The sequence below is a fragment of the Chenopodium album genome, chromosome 10 (assembly GCF_948465745.1).
Source record: "Chenopodium album chromosome 10, dcCheAlbu1.1, whole genome shotgun sequence".
In the NCBI taxonomy this organism is placed as follows: domain Eukaryota; kingdom Viridiplantae; phylum Streptophyta; class Magnoliopsida; order Caryophyllales; family Amaranthaceae; genus Chenopodium; species Chenopodium album.
Genome location: NC_137843.1, coordinates 6,676,302 through 6,699,523, shown reverse-complemented (window position 1 = coordinate 6,699,523; position 23,222 = coordinate 6,676,302). Strand labels below are relative to the sequence as shown.

Below are 23,222 nucleotides of genomic sequence, written 5' to 3'. Positions count from 1 at the left end.
AAGCCCAAGCAATCCTCGAGTGCAGAATAAAACGGCGCAACAACTTATTTAGTTAAGATTTTATCTTCTAGACTTGTTGTTAATTATGCTAAGTAGGGTTTGCACGAAACCTATTAGAAGCGTGACAAAGGCTTGGCAAATATAATTAAAATGGAAAAGATAAAAAGATAGTTTTTAAGGAAAGATTTTCTAAAAGATTTATTTCTTTAAAAACTGATTATTAGAAAGATAGTATTCTGTATAATAATCTATCTTTATCTAGTTTTCCAAAAAGATTTTCTTCAAAAATGATTTACTTAAAATCGTGTTTTGAGATTTGGTAATTTAACATCTTTATCTTTTGAAAACCCTATATATTTACTATATGAGCTAGTCTCGTTTAAATAGTGGGGATCTTACTTCATAGTTTTCTGTGAGTTTTATGCTTGAAGAAATCATTCGTGCTTAATTGTGTAAGTTTGCCAAGCTTATTATTTGTCATATTAGTTTCGGGTTTTGTGCATAACTTGCCTAGCTTATTCTAGGGTCATATATTTTGTACTGGTTGGGTTCTTGGGTGAGTGTGTAATTTATATTTTGCATACAGTGTGTAAGCTTCTTGTGTGAGGCTGAGAGAGTACTTTGGGAGTACGAGTGAATCTAAGTTTGGGACTTAGATTGGGTAGGATAGGGTCCTACTGTGTAGCAAGTTCAGTGTGGAACTTGTGAGTAAAGGTTTGTGGATGATAGGTTGTAATTTGGGATTGCCCTATTATAGTGGAGTAACTTGGTTTTGGAAATCCCTTAGGAAGGGTCGAGGTTTTACTTCCAGTTGGGCCCTGGAAGGTTTTCTTGTAAAAATCTGTGTGCATTGCAAGTTCCTTTACAGTTTATTTATATTCCGCAAAAAGTAGTAACTGGAACTCACATACAATTCACCCCCCCTCTTGTAGTGTTTGTCTCAACTAACAAAAGAACTATAACCATGCATAAAGCTTACAAATATGTGATCTGCGTTGTACAAGAAGTCAACTTTATGAGTTAAAAGTAGCACAATTTTGTCGTTGTACAAGAAGTCATCATATAATTATTTGACAGAATTGAACTTGAATATATTTGAACCAATATGTGTCTACAGCGATGTAAACATCATCTAAAAGATACACATCATCATCATGAAAGATTATTTCTCTAGCAAGTTGGATCCTTTGCTTCTGGCCACCATTGAGGTTGATGCCACTCTCTAACATAGTGAATAATGTTCTAAATTTGCTTTTGCTTAGAACGTAGTAAATACTTTATTTTCTAAATTTGCTTAGAACATAGTGAAATACTTTAGAACATAGTTATGATCTAAATTTGCTTTTGCTTAGAACATAGTGAACTACTTTAGAACATAAAGGGTAAAGTTTATAACACAGTTAACTATTTTAGAACATAAAAGGATATAGTTTAGAACATAGTGAACGATTTTAGAAATAAAGGATATAGTTTAGAACATAGAGAGATTAATTAAAAACCTATAGGGTAAAGTTTAGAACATAGAGAGAAAATTTTAGAACTTAGAAGGAAAACTTTAGAACATAGTGAATTATGATATGTTCTAAAATTGCTTAATGTTCTAAACTATAAGAAAAAAAGAGGAAGGCTGCCATGAAGCAATCAGGGAAAAATTAGTGTTCATGGTACCCCCACAAAGGCCTAACAGGTCCAATAGGGACCTTTTACACTACAGAAAATAAAAAGACTGAAAGTAAAAGACAGTAATAGAATAAACCAAGCAGCAACATTTCTAGACAAAAGGGAATCTGAAGTAGACTCGGGAAGTACAACCGTAACTTGATCAATGCCCATTAGTAACATAGAACTTCACCAACTTTAATAGCCATGATATATATTTTTTTTAATTTTCTTTTTAACTATAGAAACCACTAAAGGACATGATTCCATAGAATCCTTGAAAAAATACAGAGTGCATGCTATTGCTTGCAGATAAAAGCATTTAAAAGCTAAGGATGCTTATTTCGGCTTGGTGCTATCAAAACCGTTTCCTAGTTGAGCTTGTTTTCGACTCATCCATAGAGTTCGAGCTACTAGGCTTCTTGGTGCCAAATTTTCCAAGCTTAGAACATATTGTGGCACCACAAAAAGATTACTAAGTATAAATATATCAACAGCGTACATCAAATTGAATAGCAACTTTAAAATATAAAAGTCGGTTAATTATAGTTGTTCTAAGGTTGTACAAAGAAGGTAGCTTAATGATGAAACTAAGGTAGACATGTGCATTATGCAAGCTATTCCATCCACTTTGAAAGGTTAGAACACAAGCCATGCATAAGTTTTGTAGAGCATACTTGTGTGTTCTAATTATATTCATTGTTCAGATTCTTTTTGCTTCAAAGAATTTCTTGTAAATCCACTATGCTTATGTTCTAATTAATTTTTCTCTCCTCATCAAACACAAATGAAGCAAATTCAATTGACAATGTAACTAGAAAATTGACAAATTTTGCAATAATCTATTCAAAGTGAAATTGGCAAAAATAACAGAATTCTACAAAATATATAACATCAGACTAAATTAATATGTGAAAATACTGGATATATATTTAGCATAATATCATCCAAAAAAACAATCACAAACACAAATTTTATAAATTAATCATAACTCCTAATAAACGAGCAGATGAAATCGTAAATAAAAAACAAAAAAATCGAAAAAGTTGAAGTCGAAATTGATGAAATTAGGGGGAAAGATCAGGAAAAATTGCAAAAGCTGAAAATAAAAAAAAAATCGCAAAAATCTGAAAAATTAATTGCAAAAATTGATGAATAACATGAAATCAGGAAATAGAATGGATCGCAAAAATCGAACAAAAAATCAGGGAAAATTGATGAATTTAACAAATAAAATCGCATAAAATCGAACAAAAAATAAAAATCTAAAACAATTGATAAACTTACAATCATTTATCCAAAAGCCGAGATTTTTTTGATTAATCTGATGAAGTTTTGGCTGCCGAGGAGAGAGACGCAAGTAGCGTGAGGATAGAGAAGTAGCGTGAGGAGAGAGAAACAGAAGAACGTAGTTTTATTTGAAAGGGAAAATTTAGATTGTACAAGATCCTAAATATTACATAAATGCCATTATTAAGATGAATTTGAGCGGTTAGATTAAAACTAATAAACGGCTGAGATTGGTTCCTATATAAGATTGGTTCTTATATAGAGGAGGGTTCTTACATGAGCCTTCCTATATATATATATATATATATATATATATATATATATATATATATATATATATATATATATACGGCTGAGATTGGTTCCTATATAAGATTGGTTCTTATATAGAGGAGGGTTCTTACATGAGCCTTCCTATATATATATATATATATATATATATATATATATATATGAAGGAGAGTTTTTTCCCGAGGTTAAAGAGAGATAGGTAGGATTTAATTTTCTTAGTGCGCCATGTAAGATAATAAATTTTAGTTGTAGCCAATTAAATAAGAAATTATTAATTTATTTTAGAATTAATTAATTCAAATGTCACGCAAGAAAAATTGGCGAATGATATTTTTAAGTTTAAATTAATTGAATATAAAATATTATCTTTTAATATTTGAAATTTTATCTAAAAATGTAACAAATTTTAGCACATTAATATATAAAAAAAAATATTTTAAAAAATTCAAACAAACCGTGCATCGCACAGGCTTTATCTAGTATATTATAATACAGAGTACATGGATGTGAATTGAGTCCAATTGACTACTTATTTTCACTAGTCATGGGTTTGATTCTAATCTCTTGCATATGCATTTATTTTATTTTTGCTTTCTTAGCTTGCATCACCTTTTTTTTTTTTTAATTTTTTACTTTTCTTTTATTCAACTTATTACTGAATAGTCCCTCAAAACAAACAAACAAACAAAAAAAAAAAAAAAAAACTTATTACAGAATAGTATTTATTGTTGAAGTTTCTTTGAGATATAATTTTATTACTTTTCTTTTATTCAATTTAAATTTATTAGCTAGAATAGTATTTATTGTTGAAGTGTCTAAGAAATTACTGACGTTAGCTTTACAAAAGTAAAATGGAATTAGTTTTTTCCCCTAAATATATATATAAGTCAAGTCTCGACCTACTCAGTTCATTCCCATATTGCCTTTGCCCCTATCTACCGTGTGGAAATTAAATACGAAGTATGTTATTACCTACTTTTACCATGGATAGTAAGATATATTTAGGATTAATAATTATGGGAAATATTATCTTGTATCAATTATGATTATTTATTTTTGGTAGTTGCCTAGCTGGTGACCTATTGATCTTCCTCGGTCTTGTATTACAAATACTGGAATGCAAAATCAATGAAAGCTAAGCCGTTATTCATCTTCTTGACAATGGATAATGTACTTTTTATTTTGAAAATGAGTAATAGAGAGAAACCTCAAATGAACAACACAATAAAATAATAATAATAATAATAATAATAATAATAAAAAAAAAAAAAAAAAAAAAAGTTGATGAATGAAGTACATGACTGATTTGTACACCAATTTGTGAGATAAATTTTCAAGTAAAACTATTTTCAAGTCTTTTTTTAATATAGAACTTTTTTTTAATACGTAGATACTCTATAAAAAAATGTAAATCTGAAAAAACCTCTATAAAAAAAACTATTTTCAAAAAATGGTTGTTTTTATTTATATTTTAGTCTATTCTCTGATGAATTGAATATTGTGTATTAAATGTTATGTTATTTCTCAAATTAGATTATCTTTCAATTTTATACTTTATTTTTGATATGTACTACGTACATTTATCAAATTTTGTTTGTTATATATATGTACTCCCTCCGTTTTTAAATACTTGCTCCGCTTTCCTTTTCCAGCCGTTTTTAAGTACTTGCTCCATTTCCTTATTTGGAAGTCTTTTACTATATTTAATTCATTTCTCTCACCGAGTGGACCCAACATAAATCATATTTTATTAATTTCATATTCTCTCTACTCCAATTCTTTCAACTACTTTTACTTTTTATAATTTTTTATTCTCTCCCCTGCCCCACTACCTCCATATTTTATTACTTTCTCCAATTTCTCCTAAAACTCCGCGCATAGAGAAAATGAAACAAGTATTTAAAAACGGAGGAAGAAAAATAATTAGCTAGCTATTGTTTTTGGACTTACCGTGCATGATATGGGTCGTAACCTAGTTTCTTAATTTTTAAAAGGTACCTCAAAAATAAAAAATTGTACATATAGGGTAATCCTAAAATGTACAAAGGGGTTTATTCAGAGAAAATAAGTATAATGAACTTTTATAGTTTAAATGTATTGATGATATTTTTATAAATGTATAATTATGTGTATTAGTGTTCAAAAAAATGGATTAGCAATCATGTAAAGTTTGAGCACTTGTCTTTGTACACTTCATGAGGTTGTATAATGTATTAGGAGCAATCAAATTTTTACTTAGCAGAAGGAGCAAATCAAAAGATTAACAATTTATAGGAAACAATATAAAGCTAAAAAAACATCTAATTCTATATATCCGGATTATGATGGCTTTTCTTTGTATATTCCTTAATCATGCATGACTCAAGCATTAGCGAGGGTGGTTCATTTCGTTAATCATATCGATTTGCATTGTGTACTGTCCAGTCGTGAAATCTCCAGTGCTTGGATTACCATTATAATTAGCATTCGAGGGCATCGGATAAAGATCATTTTGGTTTGTTAAATTGCATGTCTCGTCCTGATGGCTCTGATCTGCCCAAGGATGCCTATTTTGACTCCTTAATCCTTCGAGCTCAAGGGCCACTTCCTTCATAGTTGGCCTATCTTCACCTACGACGTAAAGACATTTCATAGCTAGATTCGCCATTGTAACTAGTTGCTCTTCTTTAGCTTCCCTAACCAACTGAGGATCAAGTATTTCCATCAATCGACCTTCTTTAACTGACAAGATAAAATATATAGCCAAGTTTCTCTCTTCCATTTTTCTTTCTATGGAAAGAGGCTTTTCTCTTGTTAAGAGTTCAGCAAGTAGAACTCCAAAACTATAAACATCACTTTTCTCAGTCAGTTGACTTGTTTGGAAGTACTCCGGATCTAAATATCCTAACGTCCCTTGAACTAATGTTGTCACCTGAGTTTGATCAATTGGAACCAACCTTGAAGCACCAAAATCAGATATCTTAGCAGTGTAACTTTCGTCTAATAAGATATTGCTGGATTTAACATCTCGATGAATAATTGGTATTGAAGCCGCTGAATGAAGATATGCAAGTGCATCAGCAGCTTCCGCAGCAAGCTTAATGCAATTAGCCCAAGTTAGCCAAGACGTGACACCCTTATTTCCATGGATGTGTTCAAAGAGAGTGCCATTCGAGATAAATTCATATACTAGCAAAGGAACCTCGGTTTCAAGACAGCATCCTAAGAGTTTAACCACATTTCGATGGTTGATTTGAGTTAGAATAACAACTTCGTTTATGAATTGCTCAACTTGTGTTCGATCAGTCACTCGGGATTTCTTTATTGCAACTTCACGACCGTCCTTAAGAATCCCCTTGTATACTGTACCGTAACCACCTTTACCTAAAATACGTTCTTCGTGATAATTATTTGTTGCCTTTTGTAGTTCTTCAACAGAAAATATTTTAGATGAGTCCATTGTTCCTCCATTTGGACGAAGTTGTTGGGACAATAATACCCCTCCATTCTGCTCAAAGAATTTCTCTCTTTTTTTCATAAGTTTCCTTCTTCTGAAGAATAGATTTACCGAACCAAATATAAACATTAAGAACGCGAGTCCAAGGCCTATTCCTGCGCAAACAATTTTTGGTATAATCTTGTTAGCTTTCGTCATAGAGTAAATTATTGTTCAATCAATTACTATAGTAAGGATATGATTTAACCTATATTCTGTACTATCATTAAAATAAAGAGTGAGTTTTTAGATTTTAAAGGATTTACCTAAACCAAGCTTCAATGTATTTGATTTATTCTTAAAACAAGGGGTGCCGCCATCCTTCTGGCCAGTTCCACTATATCCATTAGGACAAGAGCATGTGTAATTGCCAATGGTGTTCTTACATATATGAGTACAGGGGATGATTGGACCTTCACACTCATTAATATCTGCCAGAGGGAAAAATTGAGAAATACTTAGTAAGTAATATAGGAGATGATATGTATCTGCTGTAATCTGTTATGTCCTGCACCTAATATCCCAACGTTGTTTTAAAATGGATAAATATATCTAAATTATGAATATATGTTTGTTATAGTGTTATGTGCATAATTTTGAATTGTATATTCATTTTGGATCCCAAAGTAACAATTGGAATAATATATGTTCACAATCCCTGCATTTGTGTTAACTATGTATTTGTAATAGCCAGGTTCACATATCCAAATTTCACAAGAAAAGCTTGTCACAATTATAGAAAATACTACTCCCAAGAAAAAAGTTTATAGAAATTACGAGTACAAGTTTCTTCAAACTACGATTGATTAGGGGATTTTTTACCCAAGCTGCGTGGACCAATGAGGGGCTGCCACATGTCAAGGGCTGGCAGGTCACCTCTGACCTATCCCCAGTTGACACGTGGCCTTCCCAGATACATTCTCAAAATGGCGGCTTTCAGAGGCCCAATTTTCCCAAACACATTGATTGCGGCGGAGCCCATCTGTCCTAGGTCAGATGACCTAGGGGAGGGCACCTTTCCCAAGGACCCTATAAATAGGGAGATATTCCTCCAAAGTGGGGGACAATTCGGAAATTCACAAAACATTTATTACATCCTATTTTCTCTCTCATCAGAGAACACCTGAGCTTGGAATCCAAGCAGATCCCCACCTAAATTTCCGCACTTTTTATTCTCCTTCAAGTTACTAACTTGAGCGTTGGAGGCCGAGCACCACCCAACCGGTGTCTCCGTTGATTTTGCAGGTACAGAGTCAGCAGGACCAGTCTTCGAGTTGTAACTCTCCCAAGGGACAAAAACACCCAAAACATTTGGCGCCGTCTGTGGGGAGAGTACCTCAAGATGGTTCAAAATTCTGTACCGACTCACAATTCTACCTCTCTGCGTCCGGGTACTCAGTCGGGTAATTCGGAAGACTTGCAACCGGTTATTCAGCCGGTAGGATTTGAAATCCCCCAGCCTCCACCTCAGCCTCAGCCAGAGATATTCACTGAGGAGGAGGATGAAGAAGAAGACAATGATGTTGAGACTTACATCTCTAGGGATGGTTCTCTCATCTCTAAATCCATCCGTTCCAGAGATCAGCTGGAACGAAACCAGGATCAGGCAGGCCCTAGCAGCCGGCTCATTGGGAGGTCAGATGGGGAAACCCGGAAGACCAGAGGAGAAGCTCCAGTCACCCGGAACGAGCTCATGAAATTCATGAACTCCTTCAAGGGTGAAATCAAGAAGATGATCAACAACAAGGCAGGCTCTTCCAAGAGTCAGCCGGCTAAAAAGACTCCCAATGATGGGAAGAAGAGGAAGCCGGTCAAGGACAGGCAGCCAACTCCCCATCCAAAGGAGAAGGCAGCCGCAACACTTGATTGGTCTAAGATTCTGATGCCCCGGCGACCCCAGCCGGAGGCTAGAAAAACATCCACCTTTGATGCTAGAGAAGTCATCAATCGGAGGAGGCAGCAGCAGTCTGAGTCATCTTCTACCTCAAGCTTTCCAGACAGCTTCAAGCAAACTTCCGCAAGGAACTCTATGTCCTTGCATGAGAGTCGGACAGGCGGTAAATCCGTCAACACCGAACCTCAGCTGATGATAGGGTCTATGCCATACGCACCCCAGGCACAGTATGGGCAATATGGCCTCCAGTTCATGCAGCCACCCCCATTCGGAGGTCAGGCGGCATATACTAATGCCCAGCCACTGGACTGGCAGCTCCGGCTGATGAGGCTAGGCGAACAGCCGTCTGCCTTTGCAGCCAATATAACCGAGGCGGCTCAGCCGGCCAAGGTTAAAAACATTTTGGTTGGTGCTTATGATGGCACCACCAACCCTGAAGATCACCTGATGGCATACACCAACCTAATGTGTTTACAAGGTTGGGATGACGCCACCTGGTGCCACTGCTTTCCGGCTACACTGAAGGGCATTGCCCAGCAATGGTTTGGCAACTTGCCAGCCGGATCTATTGATTGCTTCAAGAAGCTAGCCTTCTTGTTTGCCACCAACTTCTCAATGAACATCCCTGCTAAGAAGACAAGTTTAGACTTGAGCACCATTAAGCAGGGAGAGAGAGAAGGGCTACGATCATATGTCAGGCGGTTCAACCTGGTCAGAATTCAGATCCAGGGGCTGTCTAACGAGGTAGCATTTACCGACTTCTTCAAGGGTCTGAGAGACGGGTCGACTTTTAAGTTTGACCTCGTCAGAAAAGGGGCTTTCACGCTACAGGCGGCCCTGAGGGAGGCGGAAAGCTATATACAAGCGACCGACCTCTGTACGCTTGGTAACCAGTCGGACTCCAAGAAGTCTGACAAGCAAAAAGAGAGCCGGTCTGCTCAGCCGACGAAGAAAAAAGAAGAGAGCAAGAAAAGAAAAGAAGTCTGGGCGGTCAGCGATTCTGAGCAGCCGTCCTAGAAAAAGAAAAAAGAGTTTAAACCGTACGTTCCCCGGTACGAGTTTAACAAGGATTGTAACTCCATCCTCATGGAGGTAAAGGACCGGCTGTCCATTGAGAAGCCGAATCCAATGAAGAGTTCCGTTCAATCCCGGAACAAGAACAAATATTGTGAATTCCATGAGGAGGTTGGCCATGACACCAACGACTGCTTCAGTTTACAGCGGACGTTGGACCGTCTGGCTGACAAAGGACATTTAAAGTCCTATATTTCTAAGTCCCCAGCCGGGGCTAAAAAGAAGAACAAGAGCCAGTCCTCTAAGGCTGCCACCCAGCCTGCAAGTAGCTCGGAAACCGACAGGGATCCGGTCTACACCATAGCAGGCGGATTTTCCTGTGGTGGCCCTACCATCCGGGGCACCAAAAGCCATCTTCGAAAGATGGATAAGGATGATGAGGAGCAGCCGTCTGCCAGCTCCACTTTTCCGGATGTCCTCATTACTGAGAAGGACAGGGGCAGTGTCCGCCGCCCGCATGACGATCCGGTTGTCATTGAATGCAAGGTCGCCAACCAGTTAGTTGGGCGTATCCTTATTGACACCGGCAGCTCGTCGGACATCATCAGTCTCCGGTGCTTACAGAAGCTGAAATACAACTCCAGCAGCATGCATCCGGTTACCCACCCCTTGGTTGGTTTTGGGGGTGGGATGGTCTATCCAGCCGGAAGAATTGACCTACCCATCCGGCTGGGTGAGAAGGGCCAAGGACGACATTTAGTCGTCATATTCTTGGTCGTTGAAGAGTTGACCGCCTACAACATCATTCTTGGCAGGCCAACCCTCAACGAAGCCAAGGCTGTAATCATCCCTTCTCTCATGCTCATCAAGTATGAGAGGGATGATGGTTCTGTTGGTTCCCTGAACGGGGATCAGAAGACGGCCAGGGAGTGTTACCTCTCAGCCGTCAAGGATATCGTGGCTGCAGACGGCCAAGGGAAGGAACCAATAGACCTTGACAATGTCAAGGATGCTCCTTCGCCTCCACCAGCAACCGGAAAAAAGAGAAAAGCTGCAGAGCTGGTGGTGGTGAAGAAAGAAAAGAAATAGCAATCACTGACCGGTGAACGGTCAGATGAACTCCGTCCCCAACCGGCTGGTGAAAGTATTGATCTTGTTCTGGACGACAGCCGTCCAGAGCAAACTGTTAAGGTTGGGACGGTTGCTAATGCTGTTCTGGGTGCAGACTTGCACCTCCTGCTGAAAGAGTTCAACGATGTGTTTGCCTTTGAAGTAGAAGAGATGCCAGGCATCAGCCCGGATCTTGCTGTCCACAAACTCGCCGTGGATCCAAAAATGAAGCCCATCCGGCAAAAGAAGAGAAACCACAGCAAGGAAAGAATTCAAGCGGCAGTTGCCGAAGTAAAAAAGCTATTGGATGCCAGGTTCATTCGGCCTTGTAATTTCCCCAACTGGGTGGCAAACGTTGTGCTTGTAAAGAAGCCGAATGGTACCTGGCGGATGTGTGTAGATTACACAGATCTCAACAAGGCATGCCCAAAGGATAGTTATCCACTTCCAAAAATTGACAGCTTGGTCGATTCAACAGCCGGTCATGCCTTGATGAGTTTTATGGATGCCTACTCCGGCTTCCATCAGATACCTCTGTGGAAAAAAGATCAAGAAAAGACGGCCTTCGTCATTGATCAGGGATTATTCTGCTATACTGTGATGCCGTTTGGCTTGAAGAATGCGCCGGCTACGTTCCAACGGATGATTAATACAGTCTTCATTAATCAAATTGGGAGGAATGTAGAGGCGTACATTGATGACATGATAGTCAAATCCAAGCAGCAGGCGGATCACCTTGCTGATCTCCGAGAAACCTTCACCACACTCAGGCGGCATAAGGTTATGTTAAATCCAGAGAAATGCGTCTTTGGTGTTGAGTCTGGGAAGTTTCTCGGATTCCTGATTGATCAAAGGGGGGATAGAGGCTAACCCTGAGAAGATACAGGCGGTAATTGACATGAAGTCACCCCGCACTGTCAAGGACGTTCAGAGACTCACCGGTTGCCTGGCCGCCTTGGGGAGGCTCCTCAGCCGGTCAGGTGACAAATGCCTTTACTTCTTCCAAGCAATCAGGAAGAAGACTAGATTTGAATGGGGGGATGATGCTGAGGCGGCATTCCAGAAGTTGAAAGAACACTTGCACTCTTTGCCAAGGCTTGTTAGTCCTTTGCCAAGAGAAAAGTTGTACATGTACCTAGCCGTCTCAGACCATGCTCTCAGTGCCGTTCTCCTTGCTGAACGAGACGGTACACAGCTCCCGGTATATTTCATTAGCCATGTGTTAAAAATGCTGAACTCAGGTACCCCATGGTGGAAAAATTTGGTCTTGCTCTATATATGGCCTTCAAAAAGTTGAAACCATACTTCCTGGCACATCCGGTGGTAATCTACACCGACCAGCCCCTCAAGCGGCCAATGTCCACTCTAGAGTCATCCGGCAGAATGCTGAAATGGGCTATTGAAATGCAAAGTCTTGAAATCTCCTACGAACCAAGGAAAGCAGTGAAAGGTCAGGCGTTTGCCGACTTCATTGTTGAAATGACTCGTCCGGTTCTCCCGGATAATGTTGATCAGGTTTGGAAGGTGTATGTAGACGGGAGCTCTACAAAGAACGGCTGCGGTGCAGGCATAGTTTGTGAATCTCCAGAAGGAGATAGATACGAGTATGCACTACGGTTCAAGTTTCAGGCCTCGAATAATGAGGCGGAGTATGAAGCCTTGCTAGCCGGAATCCGCATGTGTAAGGCAGCAGGGGCAACAAAGATTGACGCCCATTCTGATTCTCAGTTGGTTGTTAGCCAATATGAGGGCACTTATGAAGCGACCCATCCGACAATGATCAAATATCTTCAGGCTGTCAAAGATGAGGCTGGGACACTTGAGGAGTTCAGATTGAATCAAGTGCCCCGGTCAGATAACCACCCGGCGGATGCACTATCAAAATTGGCATCATCCGCCTGCCATGATACGCCTCGGTCAGTCTTTTGGGAAGTTCTTGAAAAACGAAGTATTTATGAAGAGCCCATTGGAATTCTGGATCGAAGTTATACTTGGATGGATGGCATCCGGGCGTATCTTGCAGACGGCACGCTCCTTGATTCACCTCAGGAAGCAGCCGTCATGAAAAAGAGAGCAGCAAACTTCGAGTTGAGAAACGGAGAACTCTTCAAGGCTGGTTTTCTCAAGCCCTTGTTGAAATGTGTTACCCCAGAAAAGGGGAAGGAGGTACTCGAAGAGCTGCATGCGGGATTTTGCGCCTCCCATATAGGCGGCAAGTCCCTAGCCGTCAGAGCCAGGCGGCATTATTTTTGGCCTACCCTTGAGGCAGATGCCAAGGAATTTGTGAAGAAATGTGATAAATGCCAGAGGTTTGGCAAGCTAATACATCGCCCGGCTACTGATCTGACGGCAATCCACAGCCCAGTCCCGTTTGCTAAATGGGGCATGGATATATTGGGTCCATATACGCCTGCTCCAGGCGGAAAGCGCTATATTTTGGTGGCTGTGGATTATTTCACCAAATGGGTGGAGGCGGAGGCAGTTAAGAATATCAAGACAAAGGATGTCATCTCTTTCATATGGAAGAACATTATCACCCGGTTTGGGGTACCTATGTCTATGGTGTTTGATAATGGTCCTCAGTTTGAAACGCCTCAGCTCAAGACTTGGTTAGGAGATCAGGGCATCTCAAGTTATTTTGCCTCAGTCGGCCGTCCTCAAGCAAATGGTCAGGTTGAGGCATTCAACAAACTCATCTCAGACGGGATCAAAAAGAAAATTGAAAGAGCCGATGGCCTATGGGCTGAAGAGTTAATTCATGTGTTATGGGCCATCCGGACAACTGCTAAGGGGTCAACCGGAGAAACCCCGTTTCTCATGGTATACGGGGCTGAAGCCGTTTTACCCATTGAACACTATGAGCCTACGCTTAGAGTGATGCTCTATGATGAAGAGGCAAATTGGGAGGCCATGCGGCTAGCATTGGACTCCCTCCCGGAACGCAGGGGCAATGCTGCCCTGCGACATGAGATATACCGTCTGAGAATGACGCGAGCCTACAACAAAAGAGTGCACAAACGCCCTTTGAAAGTGGACGATTTTGTGTTACGGAAAATGGAGGCAACCGGTAGGGCCAATGAGCTTGGAAAGCTAACTCCTAATTGGGAAGGCCCCTACCGGATCTATGAAGAAGTCATGGATGGCACATACCGCCTGGAAACCCCAGACGGTAGACGCATGCCTAGAACTTGGAATGTAGACAACTTAAAAAAGTACTACTTCTGAGTACTGTAAGTTTTTTGTAACAAGAAGTATTAATGAGAAATGCTCTTGTTTCATGCATTGTCTTTTTATTTCCGTCTGGGGTAACCCATACTAATGTTGAAAAAGTACAGTAGTAAGTTTAACGTGTGAATAACTTGAGGCCAATGGCCAGATAAAAACTAAGTTTGATACTTAGTATATGAAATCAAAAGTCCATAGTGACAAGAGGCTAACAGCCGGATCCTTAAACTAAGCACAAAACCGTTTAGTAGCTATCAGCCGGTCTAACAGTTAGACCTGAGGCCAAGGGCCAGATGGTTGTCCATTTTCTCAAAATTCGTCTATTCCAATATGGCTATAGGCGTCCGGCGACACCCCTCCGGGTGCAATCGTCGCAGAGAACAGCCACCATGCTTGTTCTATAAGCCCATGCGGGTGGCAACAATTGAGTGGCTAAAACAGTCAACTCATAGCCATCTGTCCATATTGCTTCTCTTAAGTAATTTCTGGTTAAGAATTTTCCGGCTGTCTATAAGTATCAGCCGGAATAACATCGAAAGTCTTTTACTTAGAGAAATTTTCCTCAAGTTACGTACTTTTGGGACAAACCCCTTTTTGCGTAATGGCTATAAAGCATACTCAGACGGTTTGATTCCGACTGGGGCAGAGGTTGCATGCCCGTTATTTGGCCGGCTGTGTACTTGGTTTGGGGCAATCACCATTGTGATTGATTGCCTTACAAACATCCCATACTCTTTTAAGTATGAGAAGTTTCCAAGGCAATCAATCCTCTCTTTGTTTGGATTAAACCAACCACACAGCCGTCCAGGGGCAAGGACAGCCAGATATGTGCCTGCCGCATGCTTTCTATAAGATAGGCAAATTCACAATCACAAGTATATATTGAGTATATATGCAAAAGTGAAAAATTGAGAAAAACCGAAAAATTGCAAGTATAAGAAAGACCGACTGAGTCGGTATACTTCATAAATAGAATTGGCTCAAAGGGCCAAAATAATTGTTACCCGGAAATACATCCGGAAGAGAAACCACTATTACCCGATCCCGTGGTCGGTAAAGGATACATCAGTTACTCGGCACGCAGGCCGGAAATTCAAAAGAAAATTAAAGTTTGATTGGTTGGCATACTGCCGCTGAATCCAAGAGTTTGATTACTCTTGGGGAGTTTGCTGCGCTGGCTGCTGGGGTTCCGGCTGGTCCTGCGCCGGGGGAAGGTCTGCTTCAGCATTCACAGCCTCTTCAGGCTGGTCCTCTTCGATTTGACCGTCTGCCTGCTCCCCCGCCTGCTCCTCTTCCTCGTCGGAGACATCATATCCTTGCTCATCAGCCCAAACCTTGAAGCGAGGCGGTGCTTCCTCTCCCAGAATTTGAGCATCGTACACAGCCATGGCATAATCGTACCTCAGCTTGTAATATTCGAAGTCCACTTCTGGGTTGAGGAGTTTCCAGGCTAGACGCAGGCGGGCTTCTGTGTCTTTCTCATTCTCCTGGACCAGACGGGCCTGCTCCTTGGCAATCTCCTTGGCAAGCTCATCCTGGTGCTCAGTCTTCTGGTTGGCCAGCGCCACCACCAACCGGGAGTTATCAGCCCGGAGTCGAGTATTTTCAATATCAGCACCTTCCAACGCCTTGAGGCTAGATTCAGCAGTCTTCAATTTCTGCTCAAGGTCGTTGGCCCGGTTGTTCGCAGCCTCGTTAGCAGCCGTCAGGGTCTGAATCAGCTCCTCCTGTTTCAACTCCACTGCTTTAATTGAAAGTTCAGACATATAATATGCATGTTCAGCAGAGTTGAGATTTTCGATTGCCCTTCTTTTGGCGTCATTTACCTCTTCTTGCTTCCGCCAGAAGGGCACTCGGAGCCCGTCTACTCTCAGCATTACCTGAGTAAGCCAGCCGGGAAAGTTAGTGCTTAACACAATGAAACGAAAATATAAGCCTAAGAGTTAAGACAGTTTACCTCCGCCAGCTGGCCCATTATCCGGTCAAAGTCCACTACCTGTAAATCAGGTACTGAGGCTTTCTTTGTCCGGGTGAGGGTCCTCACCATCCGTTTGGCAAAGCCCGGGAAGTCAGGTGCCCCGGAGGTAGCATCTGCACCAAAAGAAGTACTTGGTGAGAGGGAAGCGGCATAGGCAGCATTCATCCGTCCCCAGCTGCTCACTGAGCCACCGGATGGGTCTACCTTAGTCTTGACCCTCATAAAGTCAAGTGGGTAAGGGATTTCAATGGTAGCCTTACCTTGAGTTCTTGGCTGTGGAGTGGAACCCTCCCCAGCCGCTGCAGTGCCGGCTGCAGCATTGAGTGGCACGCCACTCTTCGATGCCTCCTCTGAGGCATCCGGCATTTTCCCCTCCGTCTTCTTTGAGCTTTCGCTCAACGCTTGTACTTTGGAGGGAGACTTGCCACCAGTCGTAGGACGATCTGGTTTGGCAGTGGAGGTTGTCTGGGAAGGGGTCCGCCTGACCTTGGCAGCCGGAGTCTTGAGCTCCTCACCAGTCCTTTTTACGTGCTTGGTAAAGGAGCGTGGAACAACTTTGTTGGTGCCCTGCAGCAAGGAAAACAAAATGTTAGTAGCCGGCAAAATACTTGAGCGAATTCGTTAAAATGAGCATTGGGGCAGGCGGTCTTACCCCGCCTTTCTTTGCATCCTTGGCCTCCAAGGACGCTTTCTTGGCCATCAGCTGCTCCTTGCGCAGCTGGGCAGCAGGCTTAGCCGGAGTCTTTGCCGGATCCACCATCCTTTTAGCTTCGGCTGCAAAGTCAGACGGAATATCAGTCAGAGAAAAAGATAAGAGAAATTATTATTGAAAGCAAGGCAAAGATTTTCAAGTATAGAGATCTACCATGGGGAAACATTGTGCTAAGCCCACAGGCGGATAGGAACCTCTCATCCTTGAAAAAATCCGGATGGGGGATCCAATTCTTAGGGACAATTATCTCCGTCCCGTCGTCCATGTGCGCCGTGGTGGTTTCAAAGAAACCAGGATCAATGATCTGCCGGCGGGCTCGTGTAGAAAGCTCCGAGAGAGCGCATTTCCTGCCCAGGAGTGCCGGCTCCTTATTGTACCGGTGCAGTGTCCGGTTGTGTTCAAGGGATGGAGAGGAAATCAAATAAAACCTATCCCTCCATCCAGCCCATTTGGACACCTTGTCCAAAGTTATTTGATATTGGGGCAAGGTTGTGAGAGTATACCAAGCCCCATGACCGCCTGGGGCCCTGCTCAAATAGTGCATATGAGCAAAGGCCGAAAAACTAGGCTCTATATCTTGAAATTCGCAGGCGGCAATATACCCGAGTATATTCCCCCACGAATTCAGGGTTAACTGCCAGACCCCTAGATCATACCCCTTGAGGATCTTCCTGATCCCAGTATGGAGGGGGAATCGGAGGCCGGCTTCAATAACCGCCTCGTAGCAGACGAAGTAGTTGTCTGCATTTGGGATGTCATCCTTCCAGGCCATAACGGCGTCCGCAGGCGGAACCGTCACATACCACCCGTTCCCAAATGGGTGCTTTTCTTTAAAGACCTTGAAGCTGCTCTTTAGTAGGGCCCTGTCAGCCGGCAGCATTCTTATTTTTCTGGGGTCAGGCTTATCTGCAGTCTTCGCCGGCACTTGATAGTCAGCCGCGAAGTTTTCTTGTGCAGAGCCGGAAGCTTCCGACTCTGATCTCTCGGCAGCCTCTTCGCCGCCTGACCCATTTCTTTCCTCTGGTTCAGAGGATGAGGCGGCCTCTTCGCGCGCCTGACTCACTCACTTCTTGTGAGGAGGCGCCACTTTAGAAATCTCCGGCTCATCCGGACTCTCATAGCCCTCCTCCCTAGAAACCTCGTCAGCGCGCACTCTTCTAGCGCACCGGTGTCTCGGCTTGACAGCCGTTTGTTTAACTCTGGCCATTGTGTCCTGCACAGACACAGAGAGGGAGGGATTTGGGGATGAGCAAAGGAGATCTGATTGTCTGGAAAGGGCACCCCCGGTTCTAGACTCAGCCGTACCAGGAGACCGGCTGAGAGTCCTAGGCCGTGCCGTGTGTGTGAATGAAGAGTCCATCTATTTTGTTTTGAAAAAAGAATGTATACAAGTAAAAGAAAACTGAAGGAAGGAAACGGATAGTTACCTTACTTTGAAAAAAGCTCTGAAAAGTCTGAAAGCAGCTACAGCCGGTGACCGGGTGTTCTTGAGTGAGCACGCGGGAATCTTGAAATGGCAAGTACATAGTCGGAGTTAGAGCGCCTCTCTCTAAAAACTTCTCTTTCTCTCTCTAGAAAATGAAAATAATGAAGTGAGAGAAGAGAAAAAAGGGGGGGGGGGGGTAAACTCCTATTTATAGGCAAGGTAAACGGAAAAATGACCGTTAACCCTAGCCGTTTTTACTGCTCACCTCTCACAGGGTGACACGTGTCACAGGCACCACGTGGCCCGCCACGTGGCACCTGTGAGGGGCAAATGATTAGGGGATTTTTTACCCAAGCTGCGTGGACCAATGAGGGGCTGCCACGTGTCAAGGGCTGGCAGGTCACCTCTGACCTATCCCCAGTTGACACGTGGCCTTCCCAGATACATTCTCAAAATGGCGGCTTTCAGAGGCCCAATTTTCCCAAACGCATTGATTGCGGCGCAGCCCATCTGTCCTAGGTCAGATGACCTAGGGGAGGGCACCTTTCCCAAGGACCCTATAAATAGGGAGATATTCCTCCAAAATGGGGGACAATTCGGAAATTCACAAAACATTTATTACATCCTATTTTCTCTCTCATCAGAGAACACCTGAGCTTGGAATCCAAGCAGATCCCCACCTAAATTTCCGCACTTTTATTCTCCTTCAAGTTACTAACTTGAGCGTTGGAGGCGGAGCACCACCCAACCGGTGTCTCCGTTGATTTTGCAGGTACAGAGTCAGCAGGACCAGTCTTCGAGTTGTAACTCTCCTAAGGGACAAAAACACCCAAAACAACGATCATGAACAATATAGAATAAAGAACAATGACAATGAACAGGTCAAACTTTTTTTTTACTTATTCTAAATAAATACTTAGTATGGAGTGGTTTTTTTTGCCCTGACAATTTCATACACCACAATAATTAAATTTTTATCTCAAAAGTTAAGTTTTTATTCAAAATAATAAGCTAGTTTTGATAATTTTTAACGAGTTATGGAATTGATATTTCCCAATTAACTTGAAATTAATTAAATGTTATTTCAAACGGATTTTTAAAAGTCAATTGTTGAAAATGTGACTTTTAATGGCCGAAAAATAAAACAAAGTCAATTGTCGGAATCCAGTCAAAAGTCCCTTTTTACAACCTAATTGGGTTGTATTGATATAATTAAGAACAATTTTGCCACTTTTTTTCTTTTAATATTAATTTTTAAATATATGAATCTTTGCCACAAACTTGACCACTAAAAGTGCTTTTTCATTTTATTTTTATACAATTTTTTCTACTATAAGAATATGTTTTTCTATATATTGCAAAATAGTAATTTATCTGTTGTCAAAATATTTGTTTGTTTGACCATAAACAAATGAGACAAACAAAAAGAACGTAACACACTAACATTAGTACATATTTGCAAGTTAAACTAAACAATGCCGATTGTTTGAGTGGATTGTTTAAATTAGACCTGGCCTCAGAATCTCAAATATTTTAGTTATGGAAATTATGCAGGAAGACTGACCTGTTGTGCATCCAGGACTGACATAGGGGTTACCCTGGTAACCTGGTCTACAGCTGCAACGGTACCCAAAATCAGTGCCGCCATAAACATCGGTGCAGTCGGTATTCTCCATGCAAGCATAACTGGACCTTGACCGATTCTCCTGAGCTTCTCGGCACGTCTCATTAACACCAACATACCAATCCAGCACAACCGGAACATTGTCAATTGTTCTATTTATAAACTCTGCGTTGCTACCAAAAAGATCGGCCACGTTAAAGGTGAATTCGTTTACCTCGGCTAAAAAGGCAGCGCTGCAATAGGATACGTTGTTATTTGTGGTGTTTCCAACATCGATCAAAGATTCTGCTATGATCGTTACATGTTTCAATCCTTTGTTTGGGATCACTGATTGGCAGCAACCTTTCCCCAAACACGACGTATCATTATGCTTAAGCATGTCTTCGGGAGTATAACACGTAGTTACACAGCCACTCAAGTGGCCAAGTATTGGTGTACTTGCTGCAAGCATCATAGCCAAGTCATCATCACAACCAATACCGATGAACTTGTTTGCAGTATCTGATATTACTAGCGGTAAGTTGACGAGATCTATTTGCACATCCTTGGTTGTGGATTCTTTTACTACTTGCCGTGGTTGGTAGCATCTCGTGTCCAATTTATTCCTGATTCGCATCTGGCCGGTTTGGGATATGTCTATGATCTCCAGGGGAGTATCAGTAGTGCTTAACAAGAATGGTTTTGGGGGGTCAGTAGAGGTGTTGCAATTTATGTTGTGGAACTTACTCAAGGAACATCCTTTCTCTAGGCCTATGCCAAATGGGTACGGAATAGTTACCTTTCCGCACCTAGTTGGGCAGCCAGGTTTGGCAATGGGAATGGTGGCAAGACTAGTGACAAAAAGCACGGCAAAAAAAGTATACCTTAGCCATAAGAAGGGAGATAAAGCTCGGAACTCCATTTTTAGTTTTTGTTGTCTATGGCTTATGGCAAAATTATACTCAAAATTATAGAGCTATAAGACTATAATAATTACCTAAACATGATATTTCAGCGGGGAGCAAGTGGAATAATCGAGATTAAATTATACATTGAATCAACTAGTTGATGAATGAAGTATATGTTTGGCTTAATTAAACTTGATATCATGGACTTGGTAGTACTAGCTATGTAGTCGTACATTGGTTTTGTCCACGCATTATCAAGCAAATTGAAATACTTTTTTGTTTATTTAACGTGATCATGAGCTCATTAACTCATTAAATAAGTACTTATTGAGGCAAATATGTGTAATGTGTGTGTGTGTTTTGGGGGCAACGTTTCCCACTTTCAACACATAATTCATGTTTTGGAATAGAATGTGATGTCCCTGCAATTGTTGACCTCGGTTCATCTTAACTTCCAATATAGCAAGCATTGAACCTTTTTTTTTTTTTTTTTTTTTTTTTTTTTTTTTTTTTTGTTCCAATCCATTAGTATACAATTATATTTGTCCCACACCTTTACCACGCATATCACATAAGACAGCTCCATACCTTTTAATTTGCTTTGTAAGAGATTTTAACTCCTTTTAGATTTTTTTGGATTTAATTGGCACATTGGATATTAACTACTTGTTGAAATCCATTGTAGCCCATTTAAATTGTAAGTGTCCCACATTGGAGAAAGAGGAGAGATGGTTCTACTTTCTAAGGTAGAAGAGTTACTTATACTATTGCCAATTGATTGTAGTATAGAATCTCCTTAGCCTTGTTTGTGGACCAAACTCTCCTCCTCCTTACTCGAGTTCCTCAAGCCCATTTCATGTTATTTCAAAATTTAATACTAAGAGCACACTCCCTTAAAATAAGCTCTTATCAGTTCGGTATCAAGTATATGTTTGAGCTAGCTTCCATTTTATGCTGTAATTTAATCATGTTGTTGGACTAAGGGAACATCGGTATATACAGGGGCGGATGTAGGGGGGTTCATTGAACCTACAGATTTTTTGAAAAAAAATTATAAGTTTTAATTTTTTTTTTTTTTTTGGTTAATAAAACCTGAAAAACGGATATATACATTTGATGTGCATAAATGAGACTTGGAAAATAGCGGAGCTTAGTGGTTTTGGCCTGACATTCTAATTGCACTTCGGGCTTGTTGGTCAAAGGTTTGATTACCATGTAACCTACGTTCAAATTTAATATTGCAACATTTGTAATTTTACAAGATTTACTCACACTCCTTTTATTGTTTTTTTAATTTGTGATTCTCATATTGGGAAAAAATATGTACAATCAAATGGTATCTTGTTAGATTCAATTCGTCTAGAAAAATACTTTAATAATATCAACTTTCTTTAATTTTTATAAATATGTAATCTAAGATATTTAAGTTATAGAATTTACATTGACAAGCGTAAAATCCTCAACGTTACAATTTAAAAAGATTGGGGGGTTATATCTTATTTTGTAACGATACCGAACCCACACTTCTGAATTCCTGGATACGCCACTGGGTATATAGGCCTATTTCATGCATGGTATGGAATGTGCAAGGAGCAGGAAGCAGAGAATTTATTGTTGGAAACTATTAGGGTGAATAAACCAAATGTGATTGCATTGGTGGAAACTCACATGGGAGGAGCTCAAGCTGTTAAAATCGCAAATATCATTGGTTATAATGGACATACGAGGATTGATGCTCAAGGATTCTCGGGTGGTATTTGGGTATACTGGAAAAAAGAATTAGTGATGGTTGAACCAATCCATCAACATGGGCAGTATATCACTATGAATATAACAAGAGTGGGGGATATGCCATGGTACTTTACAGCCGTATATGCAAGTCTCGACCCATCAAAAAGGCAGGAACTTTGGAGGGAACTTAAAGAATTCGCGGGCACTCATAATATGCCATGGGTGATTGCAGGGGACTTTAATGACACTCGATTTCAATGGGAAAGAAGCTCAAGTTGCCCTGAAACCACGAGATGCTCTGCTAGATTTAATGAGTGGGTGGAGGATATGGGACTACTTGAAGTTGAATTTAGTGGAGCTTCCCATACTTGGTCTCGTGGAAACAGTGTTAATACTTGGCAAAGTGCACGGCTTGATAGGGCAATCTGTAATTGTGATTGGAGTCTTCGATTCCCCAACGCATCAGTCAAGCATCTTCCGGCTATACAGTCAGATCACACTCCAATATTGATAGCTCCGAATGGCTTTGCTCCCCTTGCTGACATTAATCGGCCTTTCCGTTTTCAAGCAGCTTGGATGACATACAAAAATTTTCCGGGATTTCGTAGAAAGTAAATGGAAAAAAGATGCACCCTTAATGCCACAACTCCAATATATGGCAGAAGAATTACAACAATGGAATAAAAATACTTTCCACAATATTTTTAAGAAAAAACGCAATCTCTTGGCTCGGATTGCAGGGGTCCAACGTGCCTTAGCTCTCCAAAAAGCTCGGGATTTGATTAAATTGGAGTCCAAATTAAGGGGAGAACTTGATGAAGTTTTAGCTCAAGAAGAACTTCTATGGTATCAAAAGTCAAGAGTCGATTGGATTAAAGATGGAGACCGGAATACGACCTTCTTTCA

General features: G+C 40.9%; 1 protein-coding gene and 1 pseudogene across 1 annotated transcript; one reads left to right on the top strand and one right to left on the bottom strand.

Moving 5' to 3' along the window:
• Window positions 1-5,608: 5,608 nt before the first annotated feature.
• Window positions 5,609-20,599, bottom strand: LOC145564668 (wall-associated receptor kinase 5 pseudogene; annotated as a pseudogene).
• A 1,567-nt stretch (window positions 20,600-22,166) lies between these two features.
• Window positions 22,167-22,931, top strand: LOC145564667 (uncharacterized). Its single transcript, XM_081624915.1, has one exon. It carries the CDS (start codon window positions 22,167-22,169, stop codon window positions 22,929-22,931), a length of 765 nt encoding a protein of 254 aa, XP_081481041.1.
• The last annotated feature ends 291 nt before the right edge of the window (window positions 22,932-23,222 follow it).